This window comes from Falco naumanni, chromosome Z (genome assembly GCF_017639655.2).
Source record: "Falco naumanni isolate bFalNau1 chromosome Z, bFalNau1.pat, whole genome shotgun sequence".
In the NCBI taxonomy this organism is placed as follows: Eukaryota; Metazoa; Chordata; class Aves; order Falconiformes; family Falconidae; genus Falco; species Falco naumanni.
Genome location: NC_054080.1, coordinates 72,321,415 through 72,340,902, shown reverse-complemented (window position 1 = coordinate 72,340,902; position 19,488 = coordinate 72,321,415). Strand labels below are relative to the sequence as shown.

General features: G+C 38.6%; 1 protein-coding gene across 5 annotated transcripts in view; it reads right to left on the bottom strand.

Moving 5' to 3' along the window:
• CPLANE1 (ciliogenesis and planar polarity effector 1) overlaps nucleotides 1-19,488 on the bottom strand; it is a 66,670-nt gene that overhangs the window by 25,444 nt on the left and 21,738 nt on the right. For 4 of the 5 annotated variants that reach the window (XM_040579670.1, XM_040579671.1, XM_040579673.1 and 1 more), the window contains exons 17-31: nucleotides 15,409-15,637; nucleotides 15,035-15,168; nucleotides 12,093-12,310; nucleotides 11,607-11,771; nucleotides 10,396-10,534; nucleotides 9,885-9,991; nucleotides 8,559-8,720; nucleotides 8,285-8,393; nucleotides 7,624-7,927; nucleotides 5,981-6,905; nucleotides 4,689-4,852; nucleotides 3,567-3,703; nucleotides 2,944-3,026; nucleotides 1,708-1,790; nucleotides 174-242 (exon numbers count right to left, since the gene is read on the bottom strand). In XM_040579670.1, the coding sequence (XP_040435604.1) occupies nucleotides 174-242; nucleotides 1,708-1,790; nucleotides 2,944-3,026; nucleotides 3,567-3,703; nucleotides 4,689-4,852; nucleotides 5,981-6,905; nucleotides 7,624-7,927; nucleotides 8,285-8,393; nucleotides 8,559-8,720; nucleotides 9,885-9,991; nucleotides 10,396-10,534; nucleotides 11,607-11,771; nucleotides 12,093-12,310; nucleotides 15,035-15,168; nucleotides 15,409-15,637 (3,028 nt within the window). The remainder of the gene's footprint in view (nucleotides 1-173; nucleotides 243-1,707; nucleotides 1,791-2,943; nucleotides 3,027-3,566; nucleotides 3,704-4,688; nucleotides 4,853-5,980; nucleotides 6,906-7,623; nucleotides 7,928-8,284; nucleotides 8,394-8,558; nucleotides 8,721-9,884; nucleotides 9,992-10,395; nucleotides 10,535-11,606; nucleotides 11,772-12,092; nucleotides 12,311-15,034; nucleotides 15,169-15,408; nucleotides 15,638-19,488) is intronic. The other variant, XM_040579672.1, reaches the window with a different exon arrangement.

The window sequence follows — 19,488 nt, the reverse complement described above, 5'->3', positions numbered from 1 at the left end:
GATTACAGTCCAAAAAGGTTTCAGGAAAGGCTATTTAGTACTACAGTTTGCAGGTAAAATATACCATATCTGCAAACATTTTGTAATCAAATCTACAGATTGTGTTACTTCAGACTGAAAATTTAATAGGGATAGTCCATTTTATTATATGAAATGTTATAGCTTTATCTCACCTGGGAACTTCTGCATCTTGATCTAAAGAGAATGAGTGAGAAATGGTGCTAGGAACCACCTCAGCCATGCTATAGAGAAAAAATAAGTCTTATAAATACTACAATGATTTGTTATACTGTTTATTTTCACACACACACACACAAATATACATACAACCTCCTGAAAAAGTATTTTTATTAGTATGAGATAAAATACCTGAAAGCCACCTGATCACAGCTATACTGATCTGCATGGCTTCAATTACTGCATTACACTGCAATCTGAGCTGGCAAATATTGACATTCATGCTTTGTTTCCCTAGCGATCAGAAACTGACTCAAACAAAAACAATGAAAAGGTTCTAGGATTCAACACCAACAGTAGGCAACAAAGAGGCTAATCTGAGTTCACAAAAGAAGAGAAAATCCAATTTAAGCAATACTGTTAATACCATTACAATCTGCCTTCCTAAAAAGGAAGAGACAGCATCATAAGAAACCCTTGAGGGGCACTTTATGTGCAGTTATTTTTGCTTCTTTTGCAACAAAACCCATCATTATAAAATAGCAGAGGATTCTATGTCTTTCTGAAATCAAGCCATTTAGAAGTTTTTCGCAAATATAATATATATATACACAGGAATATGTATTTATATGCCATCACAATTAATAAGTTTTACTAAATATTAAAGACATTCAGACACAGCATTTCAGAGGAAAAGGTTTCATTACCACTAATTTGGCGGATTCAAGAAGAAATCTAACTGAAATAATAAAACAAGATTGCTATTTTTCTGTCATTAAAACAAACGAAAAAATTGCAGAAGATTCTTCATAGTAAACATAATGAACCCTGTGTTTACAGAACATTTTCTTCACTTGAAAAACTTCAGAGAAAAACTGACCAGTAATCTATTCAAACAGATGATGTAACAATCAGGTTTATGGACTGTTTCTAAAATTTTACAATCATTGTATTATAAACACGTAAGTATTTTAAAACGTAAGATTTTAAAAAGATCAGAATCAAGTACATTTCTTAACTTGTGTAAAAGCTCCTGAAAGAGGGACGAAGGAAGGTGTAACAAGGTTATCCGTTTTTATCTCACCTTCTGATCCCTAGATATCAACCTCTCTTTCTCGTACGTTGTGCAACAAAAAAACGATTAAAATTTCCTAGAATAACAGCTCTCCACTCATATTTAGCCTGAAGATGCTGCTCCTATTTCAGGTCTGGAGAAGGTACTGTGTACCTGAAAGCTTTTCCAGTTATTCTCTATCCTTGTCTCCAATATAAAATATGTCTTCCACAAACCATGCCTTTTTTACCTGATCATTACTAAAATAACCCACTCATCCACCCAGCATTTTGTGTTTGTGAAATGCCTGTACACATGAAATAGAAAATGACTGAAATTTTATTTCAAACTATGAAGTCGTTATAAACAACAGCAAGAACCTATTGAGATTCCACTGGATATCATAATTAACAAAACTACTTCAGATTTTTAAGCAGTGCTAAAAGAGAAATTAAAACAACAAAAAAGTCTCTCACACATTCTGTTCAGACTTTCCTTCCTTCGTTTTTTCCATCTTTTGATCTTCCTGAGGACTATCTACATCCGAAATGGAGACCTGCTGGAATATAAAAAGATGCATCTGAACTTGTAAATTTTTGTACCCTCCTTCTGCTTCAATAAAGTATTATTAGCTGAAGGCAAACACAGTTTTGATTAATCAGCCACTTGAAAAAATCTGTCTCAAAAACAACCAACATTACATTGGAGGACAGGTACAGATCTTAAGGAGATGACCAAATGATTCACCTGAGTATCCTCTGTTCAAAGTCATTATTTTAAGTTTTTGTTTTAAAATTCGTATCCATATATATTACCCTGACACTCTGCCAATCTTGCACCTTCTAAGTAAAGATGAAAACGCGGAACACAAATTAACTACAAAGAAAGAAACTGAAACAAATGCAGGGTTTCACACATGCCATAGATTCACTATAGTAAAATGTACTGTAGAACTGAAGACCACAACACATTTTCTACTCTCATTAACAGCACTGAATCTAGAGCACTGCAGGCAAGCAAACCAATGGCGTTGCAATTCACATTTAAGCACAACAGCCCTTACCCAGTTGCAAAGAAAGGAGACTTATGACCAAAGACGATGCATGAAAAAAACAAGGCTTGTTTTCAGACAGGAGCAAAATAAACATGTTTATACATTTAATTTAAAAACAAGCAAGCATGCAAACAAGTGGGAGCATCTTTACTTAATCACCCTGTGACAACTTCAGAGACAGCACACTTTAAAGAAAAAAAAAAAGGCTATTAATACAGCTTTCTAGTATAACAAAATACGCCTTAAAATATGGTCTATTAACCAGAAGACTCCCTGAGGTTTGTTGTTTGTTTGTTTTTTTTTTAATTTACATGCTTTCATTTATACGTGTGCACATATCATGTAATGGTTTGTGTTGGAATGCAGCGTCATACACCATATAGATCTAATGTGATTTTTATATGTATGATTTTATACACAGACACGCACACATTCAGTTTTATAAACAATTAATCAGTTTTCAAAAGGGCTCACAGCAGATCTCACTTTACCGCTGCTGAATTACTTGTGAATTTGGTCGTCAATTTAAGCAGGGAAAAAAATTCACCACTCCTAAACACTTTAAGCCATCAATTTCTCAAGCATATTGAGGAATTCAGTATATTTTTAAAAGAGTAGTCATAATAATTTGATGCTTCTATGCAAGATGGTAACTTGCCTTTCCTCTTTGATGTTCTATAGGTTTGATTTTCACAGAGCTATTGGAGCTCTTCGGAGTTTCATATGGTTCCTCAGAAAACTCTACAAAGTAAACACAATTACTGTAAATCAGGAAACTACATGACATACAGCATCATTATGTGATTTCTGTCAACTGGTCACGTTAGTCCATTTTTTTGCCTGATGAGGAGAAAGGGCTTGAAAGATGTCTCAGCAAACAGTCTGTTATTACAAGGGATGATGCAAGCATAGAAAGAATAAATAAATAAATAAATAGATGCATGAAAAATTTAATCTGTACATACTCAGGTCTTGAAATTTTCAAATCAAATTTTACATTTTTGGAATGAAAGTAAATGACAGAAGAAATATGGTAATATACATTGTCTTATCTCTATAGCAAAAAGAAATTATGTAAGTAAAAAAGTTATCAGAAAGTCTTCAGAAAGCAATCATACGAAATTCATAATATAAAATGGATACAATAATTTGAACAGAACAATGAAAACTTATTTCCATTTTCTGATTAAATAAACAGAGTGGCATACAATCCTATAAATGCAAAACACTTACTGTTTTAAATGTTAGACCATAGTAAAAGGATATACCATAAAAACAAACCTTCTCCTTCTGATGTTACATCTAACACCTTTGGAACAAATGGTCTCGCTTCATTAAGAACTTCAGTCACATGAGGTACAGAATAACTCCCACGATTTACTTCCTTCTTGCCAAAATATTTTGACTTTGTAGACATCCTGGTAATTGAAATTACAAAACGTAACTAACAAGGAAATAATATAAGTATCTGACTCAGTTTAAGTAAACTGTTCATCTCAAATTGCAAGCTAGTGCATAATTGTAAAATAAATACTGCTGTGATATAATCAATGTTCATATAAATTTTCTCTCACAATTTCACTTAAACCAAGATTAATATTATTTTTTGGTATAGCTGTGACATATTAGTGACATTAATGGTACAGTCCTTCAAATAGGCTGTGTCCAGGAAAATGGAACCAACACATGTATCTAACAAAACCAGAAGGCACAAACTGCACCATGACTTCAAAATCATCTGGTTAAGATTACATTTATGTCCCTCACAGAAACTTCTGCCACTGAAAAAACCCATAATCTCATCAGAGAAGACACAGAATACTAATACCAAAGATCTTTCATTTCTTTAGTGCAGCAGCAGATGAAGAGAAATATCAGAATTAACTTCAGGTTAAGTAATCTCCATCTTCAGAACTGTGTAAGATACTAACAAATAAAATATTTACTGCCTTTTCCGTCTATTTTTCTGACATGCAGATTATATGAACATAGCTAGATTACAGATCCAGGGAAAAATAAACTAATGTTGTGAACTCTCAACACAAAGAAAACGACACTAAAGAGAGTGGAAGTTACCTGAATTCTTTGAGACAATCATGATATCAATTATATCCAAACTCTAGATTCCACTTCCACATCACTAAGTTTATAAACAACCATGTACAATTCACTTCACATGCTACAGCTACATTGTCTTCTACCCAGTGATATGTCTGCTGATGGAGAATATTTGATATGCTTCATGCAGCTGTAAACAGTATGCAAAAGTTTGATTTTGCACTCAAAATTAAACACATACATAACACAGAGTAACAGAACACTTCAAACTGACATGCTGCTTACCTAAGGAATTATGACCAACTAGATTTCTTAGGTTAAAAAAAAAAAAAATAAAAAAATTACCCCAAACCAGTTTCACAAAGATCATCATAGGCTTGTACACTCTGGACATCAGGAGGAAGACTGGCCACTGTGGAAGAGCCTTCATCCATACTACTGTCTTTCTCTGTCCTAGACTGGGCTTCTGACAGAGATGCAAGTTCTTTCAGATATTGATTATCCGGACTCTGATAATAATAATGATAATGAAAAATCACTAGTTAAAAAAGATACCTGTTTAAAAAAAACCCCAATGATTTCATCTAGTATTTTTATGGTTAACTTCATATTCTTTGTTATAGAGCTGAAAAATTCTGTATTTACAGTTGCCTGTGGAATCTGAGTTTTCCCTTTTTGTATTAAGTGAAGCAAATGTCCTCTGAATTATCCAAAGGAAACATAAGACAGAACATCAATTGAGCATCAACTGTCAAAGACACTATGTGACAATATAGTCTATACAAAGATACACAGTAAGATTTGGCCTTAATCATACATAAAACAAACCTCTGAAATTATCACTGAAGACAGTATGAGAGGTAAAAGCCATACATAATCATGCAGTTAGATGGATGTACAAAAGTTGGGCAGTAAGTTGAAAGTAAAATACAGGTGGGACTTGTCAGGAATCAGAAAATACAAACCAAAGCCAAGACAACATCTGTTTTGATCTGGGAGAAAACCTCAAAGAAAACCCACAACCCCCTCCCCTGAAAGCCTTTCATGTAGACTTAATTAAATGTCTTTTTTTAGTGATCCAGCTGTCCCTAAATATAAAACAAAGCAATATTAATCAGGTTCTTCTGGCAAATCTCTTTTTATATTAGCATACTCTCTAACTCTGTGTAATAGTGCTAGATAGAAATTCAAAATTCACTTTTCATCAATCGTTAACCAGTTAAACACTCCAGTCAGACTATGTACGAACTGTCCTGAAAGACAAATGAATCCAATTCAAGTCTCCCCAGAAAAACTATTTCTTCTTGTCTTGTTTTTCCATACTCTATCTCCACTACTAGGTTTCTTCAAAGATGATGTCTAAAACTAGACACAGCATACAAACTTGTAGAAATTTTCTCAAGTAATGTGGCATTAGGACTTCCAAAGTGAACTTTCGTGTCCCATCAAAGTTTTCCTACAGACAGAATTCCAGTACTCCTGGAATGCTTCTCTTTTCCTAGCAATCCTTAAAGAAAAGACTAGTAATCAGTATTCCAGGTTTTACTGAGAACAGCACTATGAGGTAAAAAACATGATTTTCTTTATTGGCATAATTAACTCATACAATTCATTGACACCCCCATCCTCTTTCTTACCTTACATTTTATGCTCTGCGCTTGAGATTCGTCTCTGTATAACTGTTCTAACAGCCACAAAGAAGTAAGGACAGCAGCTGATGAGGTTTTCACATGTATCACTGGAAAAATCTCTTCTAAGGAATCTTGTTCATTGGAACCAAAAAGCTGTCTTTTATCAGACCATCTGATCATCCACTCAAGCAATTTTGCAATATTGCTCAACTTACCTATCAATTCTATAGCTAATTCTTCTCCCAGTGCAATACCAACTGTATCAACAGGTTTGTAAATGTATTTAGAAGTTGCCTGAGTTTGCAGGCTAGAAAAAGTATGGTTAGGAAAGGTCTGGCTTGCTGGTGCAACAGTGACTCCTTGATTGTCACTCTGAGTTCTGTAAATTGACTTGTGTTTTAAACCAAATAATCCTTCATTAAGTCCTTCATTGATTAGGTCACACATAGAAGGTTTTGTTGTCTGCACAATGGCTGGATTTTCCAAAATATTTTGGTTTTCATTATTGACAGACACTGTTTCAGGATCACAAGATGCCAGGGTGACAGTATAGCAAGACCCTGCTCTAAACACACTTTGGCTTCTAGTTTTGCCTTGTCGACGCTTTAGTGTTGTATGAACATCAAAAAAGAGAGAGTTTAATTCATGCTCTCGAAGAAGTCCAGAATAGCTAGTAAGAAATGGAATTCCAAGGTCACTGTACTTTATCAAGTCTCTCTCAAGAATATAACTCAAAAAGAGCTCTAAAAAAATAACATATTCATCATCATCACGTTCAAATTCCCATGCACCAACAACAGGCAAATTACATGGATTATGCATCTCTTTTCCAAATACTTTGTCTTTATGTTTTGTTTTCCAGTTAAGAGCTTTTATCTTGTGTGTGGTATTTTTGCTGCCTATTTCCCCTTGTCTTTGACGTTCATCATCCCTGGAAGACAACAAACATAAGTACAGTTAACACCAAAATCCATTTAAAGAACAATTACATGAAAAAATTATAAATGCAACATGGTGAGAGGACAAGGGGTAATGGTTTTAAACTGAATGAGGGTAGATTTAGATTACAGATTAGGAGGAAAGTCTTTACTGTGAGGGTGGTGAGACACTGGCACAGGTTGCCCAGAGAAGCTGTGGATGCCCCATCCCTGGCAGTGTCCAAGGCCAGGCTGGATGGGGCTTTGAGCAGCCTGGTCTGGTGGAAGGTGTCCCTGTCCATGGCAGGGTTTGGAACTGTATCACCTTTAAGGTTCCTTCCAACCCAAATCATTCTATGACTCTTTATCTATTGTTAAAAATGGGAAACTAACAAACCCCAAAGTTACATCAATACAATGTTAATGTGACAAATTAATCAAATGTAAAATCCATAGTTTTTACATAGACAGCAACTCAGAAGTATCCTATATGAATGTGGTCATAACTGATTATTTACACTTCAATAACATATTAGTCACATAATAACTGATAAAACATTGGTATTTGGTATTTCTAAAATTTGATAAATTTGTAATTCCTCATTTGATAAATGTAATTCCTCCTCATTTGACAACTATCCTGTTTGGTGAAAAGATCACTTGAACATTAGCAGACAACTTTTTTCTTTTTCTTTTTTTCATGGAAAGCTTTTTCCTGTAATTTTTTCATACCTCTGGAGTGAAGGTGTTTGACCTCTCGTTTCTTCAAACAAAGCATCAGAAAGCGTATCTGCTGTGTCAGCATCACTATATACCTGTGGATTCCCAAGATCAGTAAGTGTGCTTCTGCTTAGACTAGTGCCTAAAGAGAATCTGTCATAACAGTGTTCCTCATCATCTGCTGTTCCCTCTTCTGCTGGCTCCCAAATATTAGTTTCTATAGGGCCTATGTTCCTTATTACACGTCTCAAGGCCTTCATTCTCACTTTTTCAGCAGTCTCCATAACAACAGACATCATTTCTTCACCTTCAGGACCTATCGAAAGAAACCCAAGAGATTTTAAATGCGAACTTCTCAGTTTTCAACTATTCTCTCAAATTGAGACATGAATAAACTTCGAATCATCCTAAAATATAGCCATTTAGAAATACAGAGAGAAACTGCGATAAAGTGAAGAAACACCACCAACCTGGAAGTCATGATACTCTGTTACTGGTATAAATGTATCAGAAAGAAAATATAAAATTTGCCACAAAACTCTGTCAAAAGTTATTTAACTGAAACCTATACTAATCGCTTTACATGCAGTATGAAAGATGGCATTGTCACAAGTTAGCACGTTGGGTAAAAACAAAGTTCGTTTAATATTTCCTGAAGAAGGATGCACATTACCTTTAATAATACTGTGTCTGAGTCGCTGCTGAAGTCCATGATATTTATCTCTTAGCGGAACTCTTACATCTTCAGGATTAGGAAATGCTTTTACAAAAATCTCTGCCACCTGCACAAAATAAAGTTATCTTTTCAAGTAGCTAACATGCATGTAACATGTATACTTTCCAACAGAACTTGCACCACCAGAAAGTCTGCCTAGTAGGGTTTACAAGGAGAAGGAATATTTGTGATTATCTCTATTGTTTTTTGTTCTAGTTTTAATGCCTTTTACCTTTTTCATTGGTGGTAATTCTCCAAGCAGACTCAAAATTACATCTTGAACTAATTCTTCAACATTCATGAACCTGCAGAAAGGAAGCATTCGACAAGCCCACTCCACTGCCTTCAGACAATGCTCAACTGTAGAGGCATCATGTTCATTCTTCTTCAGATCCTAAAAAAACCACTTTGCTATAGAAACATTAATCGATATGAACGATATATTTCAGCCAAATTATTCACACATTGCAAATTGTAATGATGCTTCCCTAGTAACAAAAAGTAAGTATCTCTTAACTGCCAAACAGAGAAGTATACGATGCCAGGAGACAGATCAGGGTTGTGATGGACCGTAACTTAAAACAACAACAACAACATTAAAAAAAAAAGACCAGCTTAGGAAATAATTCCATTAACACTCTGCTGAGGAGTCTGTTTGCAGTCATTCAGAGTAAAACTTAAAAGATTTCACTAACCGGCTGTAACTAGGTGAAGCAAATTAATTTTGCTGTGACTTAAGGTGATCAAAAAGTCTTTCTTGAGAACAAGACATTTAAGCCAGCCTAGAGGCTTTTAGGATGGACCAGAGTATTTTGAAACAGTCAATGGTTTCTATCTCATTTGTCACTGTCACACAAAGCACAGAAAAATCAAAACATTCTACTATTTTAAACAGAGCCATCCTGTTTATTTGAAGCTTGGTATTTCTGGTGAAGAGGAATTTTGGACTTGTTTTTAAAAGGAAGCAACCTTTGCTAAAGACAGGTGAGTTGCTAGGATAGATAGGACAAAAATCAACATCTGTATTGTTACAGAATGCATGACAAGTAACATACTATTAGTTTCTTTTTCTTCCTTGCCCTCTGACATCAATTGGTGAGGATTTAAGTAGAACACCATGATTAAATTTTAGTTATTTTTTATTATTCTTTCTTAAAAACATGTGTATTTAATGCACACACACAAAAATATATTTGGTGCACTAAATATACATTGGTTAGGTAACACCTATAATATCTTTATCTGATTGGAAAAAAAAAAAAGTAAATACTTAGGTAGACAACAAGCGTAGAAACTATTGCTCTTCTGGCAGTATCTCTTCAATTATCTCAGTTAAATACCAAGCAAAAGCTCAACATAAATACTATTAGCAAGATGTAGTTCACATGGACAGCCCTATTCTGTAGCATCCGGTACTTACTGCACATTATAGCACTGTGCTAATTTTGTCCTATTAAGCAAGTAACAGTTCTCACAGCAATACACAGCAGGCCTTTGAATTCTTCTTACAGTTTTATGCAGTTAAAATGTATCTTTACTATATCAGTAATATAATTACCTTATGACTAATATTTTCCCTTGCAGTTTGGTACCGCCTACAGTTGTCAGATAATCTTTCACGAACATGAAACATCCAACATAATGCGCATAGCTCTCTGAACCAACCTACAACACAAACACGCAACATGGAGAGATTCTATTTAATATAAATTAAATAGAATGCCTTGAGATTTTTAGCTAGAAAAAATGAATTAACATTATGGTAACAGTGGTTAAAGGAAAAAATTACTCATTCTTGAGTTTTCAACAGTGTTCTGCAGCTAGAGCTCTTTTAGCCCCACTTAGTGTTTACATTCTTTAACATCTGACAGGTCCGTAACACACACAACAACCCAGCACAGCAACTTTCAGATTAAGAGTTTTGATCGTGGAAAAGGTGGAAAGGGGACGTGTTTATGCACACACAGCAGTATACTATTTCAAGCTAATAAGAGTTTCTTTGTATCTGTGGATTCTCATATGTGTTCTTTTCTCCAGCTCTATATTTTTGTGTTTTATTTCATACAGACCTAAAATTTTACAGGTAATATCATCAAACTGACAGTTTCCAGAAGATGTAGATCCACAGATAACAGTGCGGAAACTGGAGTAACGAAGCAAATTCTCTGGGAATGGACTCAGTGAAGGAAGAGATCCTTTCATTCGAATCTACAGATAATAAAGAGATAAAAAATCAAAACGGAAATAAAAATCAGTTAAAAGTTTCATATGTATCACTACTAAATGTACAGCCTCACAGTTATTACCAGAATACTGCCAAGATCAGCAAAATTCTCTTAAGCTTTCTTTCCATTTTCTTCAAATCAGTATTCTGAAAATTCATGAAAAGGAGTATGTTTGATAAGCTAAAAATGCTTTTGTTTACATGGTACTTATGATACTCATGATTACCATGAAATACAAGAGCAACAAAACATAAGAACAAGTAAGATCCCAATTAAGAAACCAGTTTAATCCAACATAGTCCAGGCGGCTGTCAACCAAGGCAGACTATTTTTCTTTCCAGTTTCAGTTGGTATTTCTGATCACCTCCCATGCCAGCATTAAGTATGTGACCATGCAATGAGCAAAGAGAAGGCAGTATTTGTCAGTCAGACCAGTTCCTGATCTGGACCACTGCATGACTGCTGGTGCAGGGGGGTTGAAGGAAGGCACCATCACCCCCCTGCCCTTCTGTAGCAAGTCAACCTTCTTTAAGTGGCTGTGTAACAATGACCTAAAAAAAGCCTGAGTTTACACAAAATATATTAATTACTATATTCATAGCTTGGTTCTGTGCAAACAAAATGCATGAGTAGAACGAGATCTTGAAAGTCCTGTGCTCTGTGCACTAAGATGACCACTTTACCTGAAGTGAGCATCACATTCTGGGTTACATGTTCAACCCAAAGTGATCTGGAACACAGTTCTGGTTAACAGCTATAGCTCCCATTCGAAACCAGCTTGTTTCTTTCAAGTGGAGAAAGAAATGAGTTTGTATGTTATTAAGCGGGGACAGAAAGACACATGGAAGAAGACACTTTATGAAGTGGAACCCTATGTCTTTAAGTTTTGGTTTCTAAAAAGAACAGAACACACAGTGTAAACCTAGAAGATGACATTTAAAAAACCTGACATCAAAGTCCAGATGAAAGTAAATGCTTCTGCAATGCAACTGTGACTTTGTCAGTAACACTTACAACTGGTAATCAAGTTACAAAAAAATAAGTTAAATGCTTACTTTTTGCATAACTTTTCTTGCCCTCTTCAGTTGTGCAATATACCACTGTGCTGCAGGGCAGGAAAAACGAGCAGCCCCGAAGAGCAAAATAATTCGCTGAAGAACTCCTGACACTTTCTGACGACTTTCTCTCTCCATTTTTAAAAGAATGTCGTTGCAGTCTTCCTGAAAAATGCAAATTCCAAGACAAAAAGAAGTCCCCAAATTAGAAAGGACATATAAAATAAGGAATCTAACCTAAATGTTGTTTCTGCTCCTAAGAATAATTCCCTTCTTCTTTAGATCTTAGATCCTTTACAGAAAAATCAGAGGCACACATACTTTCTTATCATAATGATGCTACTTAAGTAGAGCTTACGAACTTGAGAATGGACATGGAAAAAACAGACAGAAAAGTGAGCTGAAATGAAACCAGAGTAAAGATCATCATTATTTCATAAATACATTCAAACAAGGATCCAAGAAACTTCCATCATGCTCACTTACTTCACTGAGGTAAGCTGGCTGAGGACAGTATAATGGTGGTGCTGGAAGATAAAGCCCATCTGGAACTAAACCATACAATTTTCTACTAAGATCCTTGGCAGAATACATCAAAAGCTGAAATGGTTCTGAGAGAATATCAGTATCTGTCATAACAGCTGCTTTCAGTAGCTCCTGTATTGAACTATAAAGAACATGTGCATCTTCCTCTTCAATGGGATCTATATAATATTAAACAGAAACCAATAAAACAATTGACTCAATACAAGGCCTTTGTTCTGAAATTATGAGACTCCGCTCTCAGAATCTGCATTAGTCTATTACAATCTACACAATCTGTACTTGCTTTAAGAATTCTCTCATTGCAAAATAGTATTAAGTATCATTAAGGGGAAAGCTATTGCCTTTCTAGATTGAGAACTGAACTTTTCAGCCATGCATTTGCTTGGCATAACATTCTGGCAAATCATTCTCATAAGGCAGTATAATCTAGTTATACTGTTGATAATGACTATAAAAACTGTTCTATAAGCGAGCATGATGATCAAGGAAAATGTATTTGTTTGAGCTCTTTTACATATTATTGCATTTTTTCCTCAAGTCCTAGAAGTAGCAGGGCCTTTAACATACATCAGTTGGTTCCTTAAATTCACATAGTATTGTACTGATCTACTTCCATTTCTATTCCTCCTACTTGTCTTGAAATATGTGTGCCAGATCTTTACACTACCTATCACACTTACAGATTGCTATACGCAGCATGCATATGTGTGTACGTCTGTTTGAAATAAAAACCTTGTAAATGAGTACAAAAGAGCAATTTACACAATGTTTGGGATATGGCTTAGATAAAAGATTAATTAACATCCACCTACTGACAGAAACCTGAAATGTGGTTTCTAAACACATAAAAAGAGGCTGAGGCACAGAGATTGTGCCAGTAAACTTTCTGTAAAATGTAAACAAGGACAGGATCTAGCCAACTGGGGGAACTTCAGCAGTGAAGTATTTAGTTATGAAATAAAGTGCCTGTATATGCACATACAAAGGAGCACAGAGGCAAAAGCAGGTGGGGGAACCTGAGTAATACCTAGAAAGTGCATTTAAAGGTAGCTTAAAACCAGACGAAAGATGAAATCGCCACTTGACAGGAGGGAGAATCAAGCTTCAGCAGCCACACTCCTCGGGCTGAGTGAGTTAACATTCAGGCTCTCTCTCACGAGTCCGAGAGACTTGGATCATGTCCATAAATGGCTCATCTCCACAGGCCCAGAGATATGCAACAGCAAATTAGGTACTCAGAGAAATGAACGCCCTTGTCCAGGCTTTTCCCAGGAGAGCCATTAGCCCCAGTGTCCACATCGAAACCCATCAAGATGAGCCAATGGGAGCAGCTCTCCAGTACTTTTTGGCTTGATAAGGGTTACTGTCAAGGATAGGACATCCTGTAAGATGCAGAGGAAAAGCTTTCTGGGATTGCGCGAGGCTCATTACGTCATCTTTCAGAAAGAAACCAAAGGTATGGCATGGAGCTGTGGCAGCCTCACCTTCATCAGGCCCTGTCAGCATGTTTATTTTCCTGGGTGAGGGACTCTGTATTGCGTGTGCCTGTACCAGCAAGTGGAGGAGGACCACAGGCTAGAAAGCCTGTGTGTCTGGGGTGCCAGCAACTGCAGAGACTGAAGTCCAATCAAATCAAGTGCCAGCAACTGGAGTGGAACAATGGGTTAAGAAGTGCCCATGTATCCACAGTGCCAGCAACCGGAGGAAGTGAGGGAGGCTACGTATGTGAACATGTGAGTGCTAGCAAGTATCAACTCAGACAAGTGCCCTGGGAGCTAGGGGTCTGTGCACCTCTCGCTTGAAAGGGTGAAACCACTGGAGCTGAAAGTGGCTGGAGGGACCAGTGAAGATGTGGCACACTGCTGGAGAGACAACTGTATCTTGCTAAGGGCAAGACAAGGTGATCTGGATACTGTAGGGACCAAGAGAGTCATGACCACCTGCAAGAAAGACAGTGTACACACAGGTATGTGTGTCTCTAAGGATAAGGGCACCTGGAAAGTCTGAGAATCCCAGACCAGCCAGCTACTGGATAAACTGTATTTTTAAGGCCAGCTACTGTGAGATGCATAGGTAGTGCGTGCATAGGGGGAAGAGGGTATCTATAAGTGGGTTTCTACCAGAAAAGGGAGTTGGGCTGGGGCTTCGGGGACTCATATATGCAGATGCCAGCAACCTGGGAGACTCAATTACTGGGGCTAAGCCCAGCTACCGAAGGTATCTACATTTTACATATATGCATCTATATGCAGACCTTCATCCTGACCAGCAAAAGAGGGAAACGGGATGGGATTGCTGGTGCTGTTTGTGTGAGTGCTGAGTATATGCATAGGTGTTGATCGGTCTGGCCAACCGTACACAGGTGTTGTGTATGTGTGTTTGTGTATGTGGCTATATATTCTCAAGCCTTGCTCGCTGTTGGAACTGGGAGCATGGAGCTGTCAGGCTATAAGAAAACACTCCCTTAACATTTGTTACATGATGGTGTTTAATTTTTGCGTTTCCTTTCTGTTAAGGGTAAGTATGATGATACTGTCCATACTGTTAACACATTCGCATTTGCTTCAGGATATTTTTGTTTTGTTTTGCTTGAATGAAGCTTCAGTTTTCTTCCAAACTGAAATTATCATCAAATATCATCAACTAAGATTTTGGCTGATACGCATGAAGACAACAAGACTGATAATACAGTTAATTTTTAGAATGATCAAAGCCAAAGCCAAACCCCTATAAAATTAAAGTATTTGAATACAATATAACAGTAATGCACATGCTGGAGAAGATGAGGTAATTGTTTCTTTTTAAGTACATAACAGTGTGTAACACAGAATATGCAGTAAAATAACAGAAAAATAAGCATAATTATTTATAATTTTATGTACCTGTAAACTGCTTGTATTTATTACAGCCTGATGTTTCAGAAGTAACTGGCTGTCCTAACAAAGACTGTAACTTTTCAGGAAAAGTCTGCATTGGTGATAAGTTTAATGGCAGGTGACACTCTGTGTTTTTCAGTCTGAAAGAGTAATAAGAAACTGTTCATTAATAACAAAGTAAAACCCACAGATAATCTATTGAAGCTCTGTTAAATGAATATCTAAACCAAAATAATTAATCTAAGCATGTTAGGTCCTACATCTACTAGGAGGCTGGGAACACAAATTTTTGAGGCTAAGGATATGCCTTCTTATAATGAACTTCATGCAAATAACATCAGTAATAAAATACAGTATACTAATTCCAAGCTCAAATTTACCTTGACAATTCATCAGAATTCTGACAATACATCTGGTAGGCCATACCAATTGAAACAGACAGTTTCCAGTTCCCAAGTCTGCGTGTTAACCACACAGCCTCTGGAATGAGTCCACCAATAAAGAACAAATCAAGAGCATATCCAGCTGTCCACACAGATGAAAGGTTCTGGTCCCGGACAGCTCTGGCAACCAAACAGTGTTGCAGTGGAATAATACGAGAAGATAAGCCTGTGACAAAAAAAACCCAATTTAAATAAATATGCACGCTATCAGATTAATAATCTAGAACTCACACATTCACACTGCTTTTGGATTAATTTCAGTGTACAACTGCTCTTTATTAGAGGCACACTATGGGGTTTAACTGCAGCAGACAGATGCAGCTCGTGCTATGATACCACAGTAACATCAGAGTAGACTATTTTTCTGCTTAATGATGTGTGACATGCAAGCATGGGCAAAATGTGGGTTATTTGTACTTTAAAGATTTAATCACACTCATGGAACATTTGCAAGTATGCGACATATGCTTAGGATATTGTAGAGGATACACCTGAGATAAATGGGTATTCTTAAGAGTTTTCCTAGGGTACCCATGTTGTGTTGTACTCACTGTGTACTCACTTCTCAAAGAAAGAATACGTTACTTTAAGGGAGTGTATCAAGACAAATTGAAGATATGTTTAGTATTGTCTTGTTTCTTAGGGTTTAGATTTGTTTTCCGAGGTTTTACTTCCTGGTTTTCATGGAGAGGTGCTGATCAACATTACCTCTAAGGACTTAATTGCTTCTCTTGCAGTTTCTGTTTACTGTTGAGGCAACAGCATCCTTTACAGAAATAATCGCAGTAATCCAGTTTGTGTGATGCAACTTTTCCTAGACTGTCTCACCACACGCATGGGTATTTGACTAATGCAAGTATTAAAATAAAGGTCTTATTTTTGCTAGTTTTATCCAAAAAATTGTCCAATTAAAACATCCAAAAGACTGTAAAAAAGAAATATGTACCAGTGCATGTTATAGCACAGAAACACTAAAAATAGTCAATGCATCCATCATACAATCAACACAGAACCCTCTGGGTTGTGAGGGACCTTAAAGATCACCTGGTTCCAACCCCCCCGGCACGGGCAGGGACACCTTCCACCAGACTAGGGCTGCTCAAAGCCCCATCCAGCCTGGCCTTGGACACTGCCAGGGATGGGGCATCCACAGCTTCTCTGGGCAGCCTGTTCCACTGTCTCACCACCACCCTCCTCATCTCTCGATGCCTGGAAAGATACTCTGGAATATCTCTTTCAAATCAACTCCTAAATAATCTCCTGTCACAAATTATTTTGTAACTCTCCTAACACAAAGTCTCTTAATTTCCTCCTAATCTGTAATCTAAATCTACCCTCATTCAGTTTAAAACCACTACCCCTTGTCCTCTCACTATAGGCCCTATTAAAAAGTCAGTCCACATCTTTCTTACAAGCCCCCTTTAGGTACTGGAAGGCTGCTAGGTGGTCTTCCTGGAGCCTTCTCTTCTCCAGGCTGAACAACCTCAACTCTCTCAGCCGTCTTCACAGGATGGGTGCTCCAGCCCCCTGATAGTCTTTGTGGCCCTCCTCTGGACCTGCTCTAACAGGTCCATGTCCTTTTCATGCTGGGGGCTCCAGAGCTGAACACAGTACTCCGGGGGGGGTCTCACCAGAGGGCAGCACGGGGGCACAATCGCCTCCCTCATCCTGCCGGCCATGCTGCTTTTGATGCAGCCCAGGATGCAGTTGGCTTTCTGGGCTGTAAGCACATGTTGTCAGGCCACATGGAGCTTTTTTGTCTAGCAGCACCCTCAAGTCCTTCTCCTCAGGGCTGCTCTCAATCCATTCCCTGTCCAGCCTGTATTTGTGCTTGGGACTGCCCTGACCCAGGTGCGGGACCTTGCTCTTGGCCTACTTGAACTTCATGAAACTCACGCAGGCCCACCTCCCAAGCCTGTCAAGCTCCCTCTGGATTGCATCCCTTCCCTCTAGGGTGTCGACCACGCCACACAGCTTGGCGTCATCAAACTTGCCGAGGGTGGACTCAGTCCCACTGTCCATGTTGCCAACAGAGATGGTGAACAGCACCAGTCCCAGTATGGACCCCTGAGGAATGCCAGTCATCACCCGTCTCCACTTGGCATTGAGCTGTCAACCACAAAACTCTCTTGAGTGCAACCACCCAGCCAATTCCTTACCCACCCGTCAAATCCACGTCTCTCCAGTTTAGAGACAAGGATGTTGTGCAGGACAGTGTCAAAAGATTCGCGCAAGTCCAAGCAGATGACATTACTCACTGTTCCCTCATCCATCAACACTGTATCCCCATCACAGAAGACCACCAAACTTCTCAGGCACAACTTTACCTTAGTGAAGACATGTTGGCTGTCACCAATCACCTCCTTATTTTCCATGTCTCTTAACATAGTGTCCAGGAGGATCTGCCCCATGATCTTGTCAGGCACTGAGGCAAGACTGACTGGCCTGTAGTTTCCTAGGTCTTCCTTATTCCCCTTTTAAAATATGGTGGTTATGTTTCCCCTTTTCCAGTCCACGGTAACTTCAACAGACTGTCATGACTTTTCAAATATAATGGATAGCAGCTTAACCACTTCATCTGCCAGTTCCCTCAGAACCCACAGATGCATCTCAACAGGTCCCATGGACGTGTGCACCTTCACATTCCTTAGATGGTCTCGAACCTGATCTTCTCCTATAGCTGGCAGCTCTTCATCCTCCCAGTCCCTGCCTTTGCCTTCTGCAACTTGGGCAGTGTGGCTGGAGCACTTGCGAGTAAAGACCAAGGCACAAAAGTCATAGAGTACCTAAGCTTTCTGCATGTCCCAGGTAACCAGCTCTCCCATTTCCTTCCAAAGAGGACCCATGTTTTCCGTATTCTTCCTTTTATTCTGTCAGGGCTTTAGCTTTCCTAACCTGATCTCTGGCTGCTTGGACAGTTTCTCTGTATTCTTCCCAGGCTACCTGGCCTTGTTTTGATGCTCTGTAGGGCTTCCTTTTTGTGTCTTGTCCAGGAGTTCCTTCTTCATACACGCAGGCCTCCTGGTGGTTTTGCCCAACTTCATCTTTGTTGGGACACACCACTGTTGAGCTTGGAGGGAGTGATCCTTGGGTATTAACCAGCTTTCCTCGGGCGCCTCTTTCCTCTAGGGCTCTATCCCAGTTGCTCTACCAAGCAGATCCCTCAAGAAGAAAGTCTGCTCTCCTGAAGTCCAGGGTAATGGTCTTGCTGTACACCCTCCTTGCTGTCCTAAGAATTTTGAACTCCATTTCATGGTCACTGCAGCCAAGGTTGCCCTTGAGCTCCACATTCCCCACCAACCCCTCCTTGTTGATGAGAACAAGGTCCAGCACAGCACCTCTCTTCATTGGCTCCTCTATCACTCTGAAAAGGAAGTTATCAGTGCATTCCAAGAACTTCCTGGATTGCCTATGCCCTGTTGTGTCGCCCCTCCAACAAATGTCAGGGTGAATGAAGTCCCCCATGACAGCCAGGGCTTGTGAATGTGAGGTGGCTCCTATTTGCCTACAGAAGGCTTTATCTGCTTGGTCTTCCCAGTCAGGTGGCCTGCAGCAGAATCCCACTATAATGGCACCTGTCCCTGCTCTCCCTTTAATCCTGATGTATCCCACCATGTCTCCATGATGCCAGCTAGATTATAGCTTTGCAGGCATGCACACATCTAACTCTTGTTTCTTCCCCATGCTACCTGTACTTGCATAGAGGCATTTAAGCCAGGCCCCTCAATGAATCTGGCTTACTGGCTGAAGCAGCTGGAATTCCCTTGTACTGCTTTTCAGGTGCTTTCCCACTGCTCTGCCATTCCTTTCTGGGCTATGGGCACCTCCTGCTGGCACTGACACCATACTGGCAGGAGTGGGATACATTGAGGTTCCTCTCCCCTGACCACTTTACTTTAAAAGCCCTTTTCACCAGCTTGGCCAGCCTTTGATCACAGACGCTCTTCCCTTCCTCTATCAGATGAGCCCCATCAGCCGCCAGCAGAGTTTCACAAAGTGAGTCCCATGGTCTAAGTA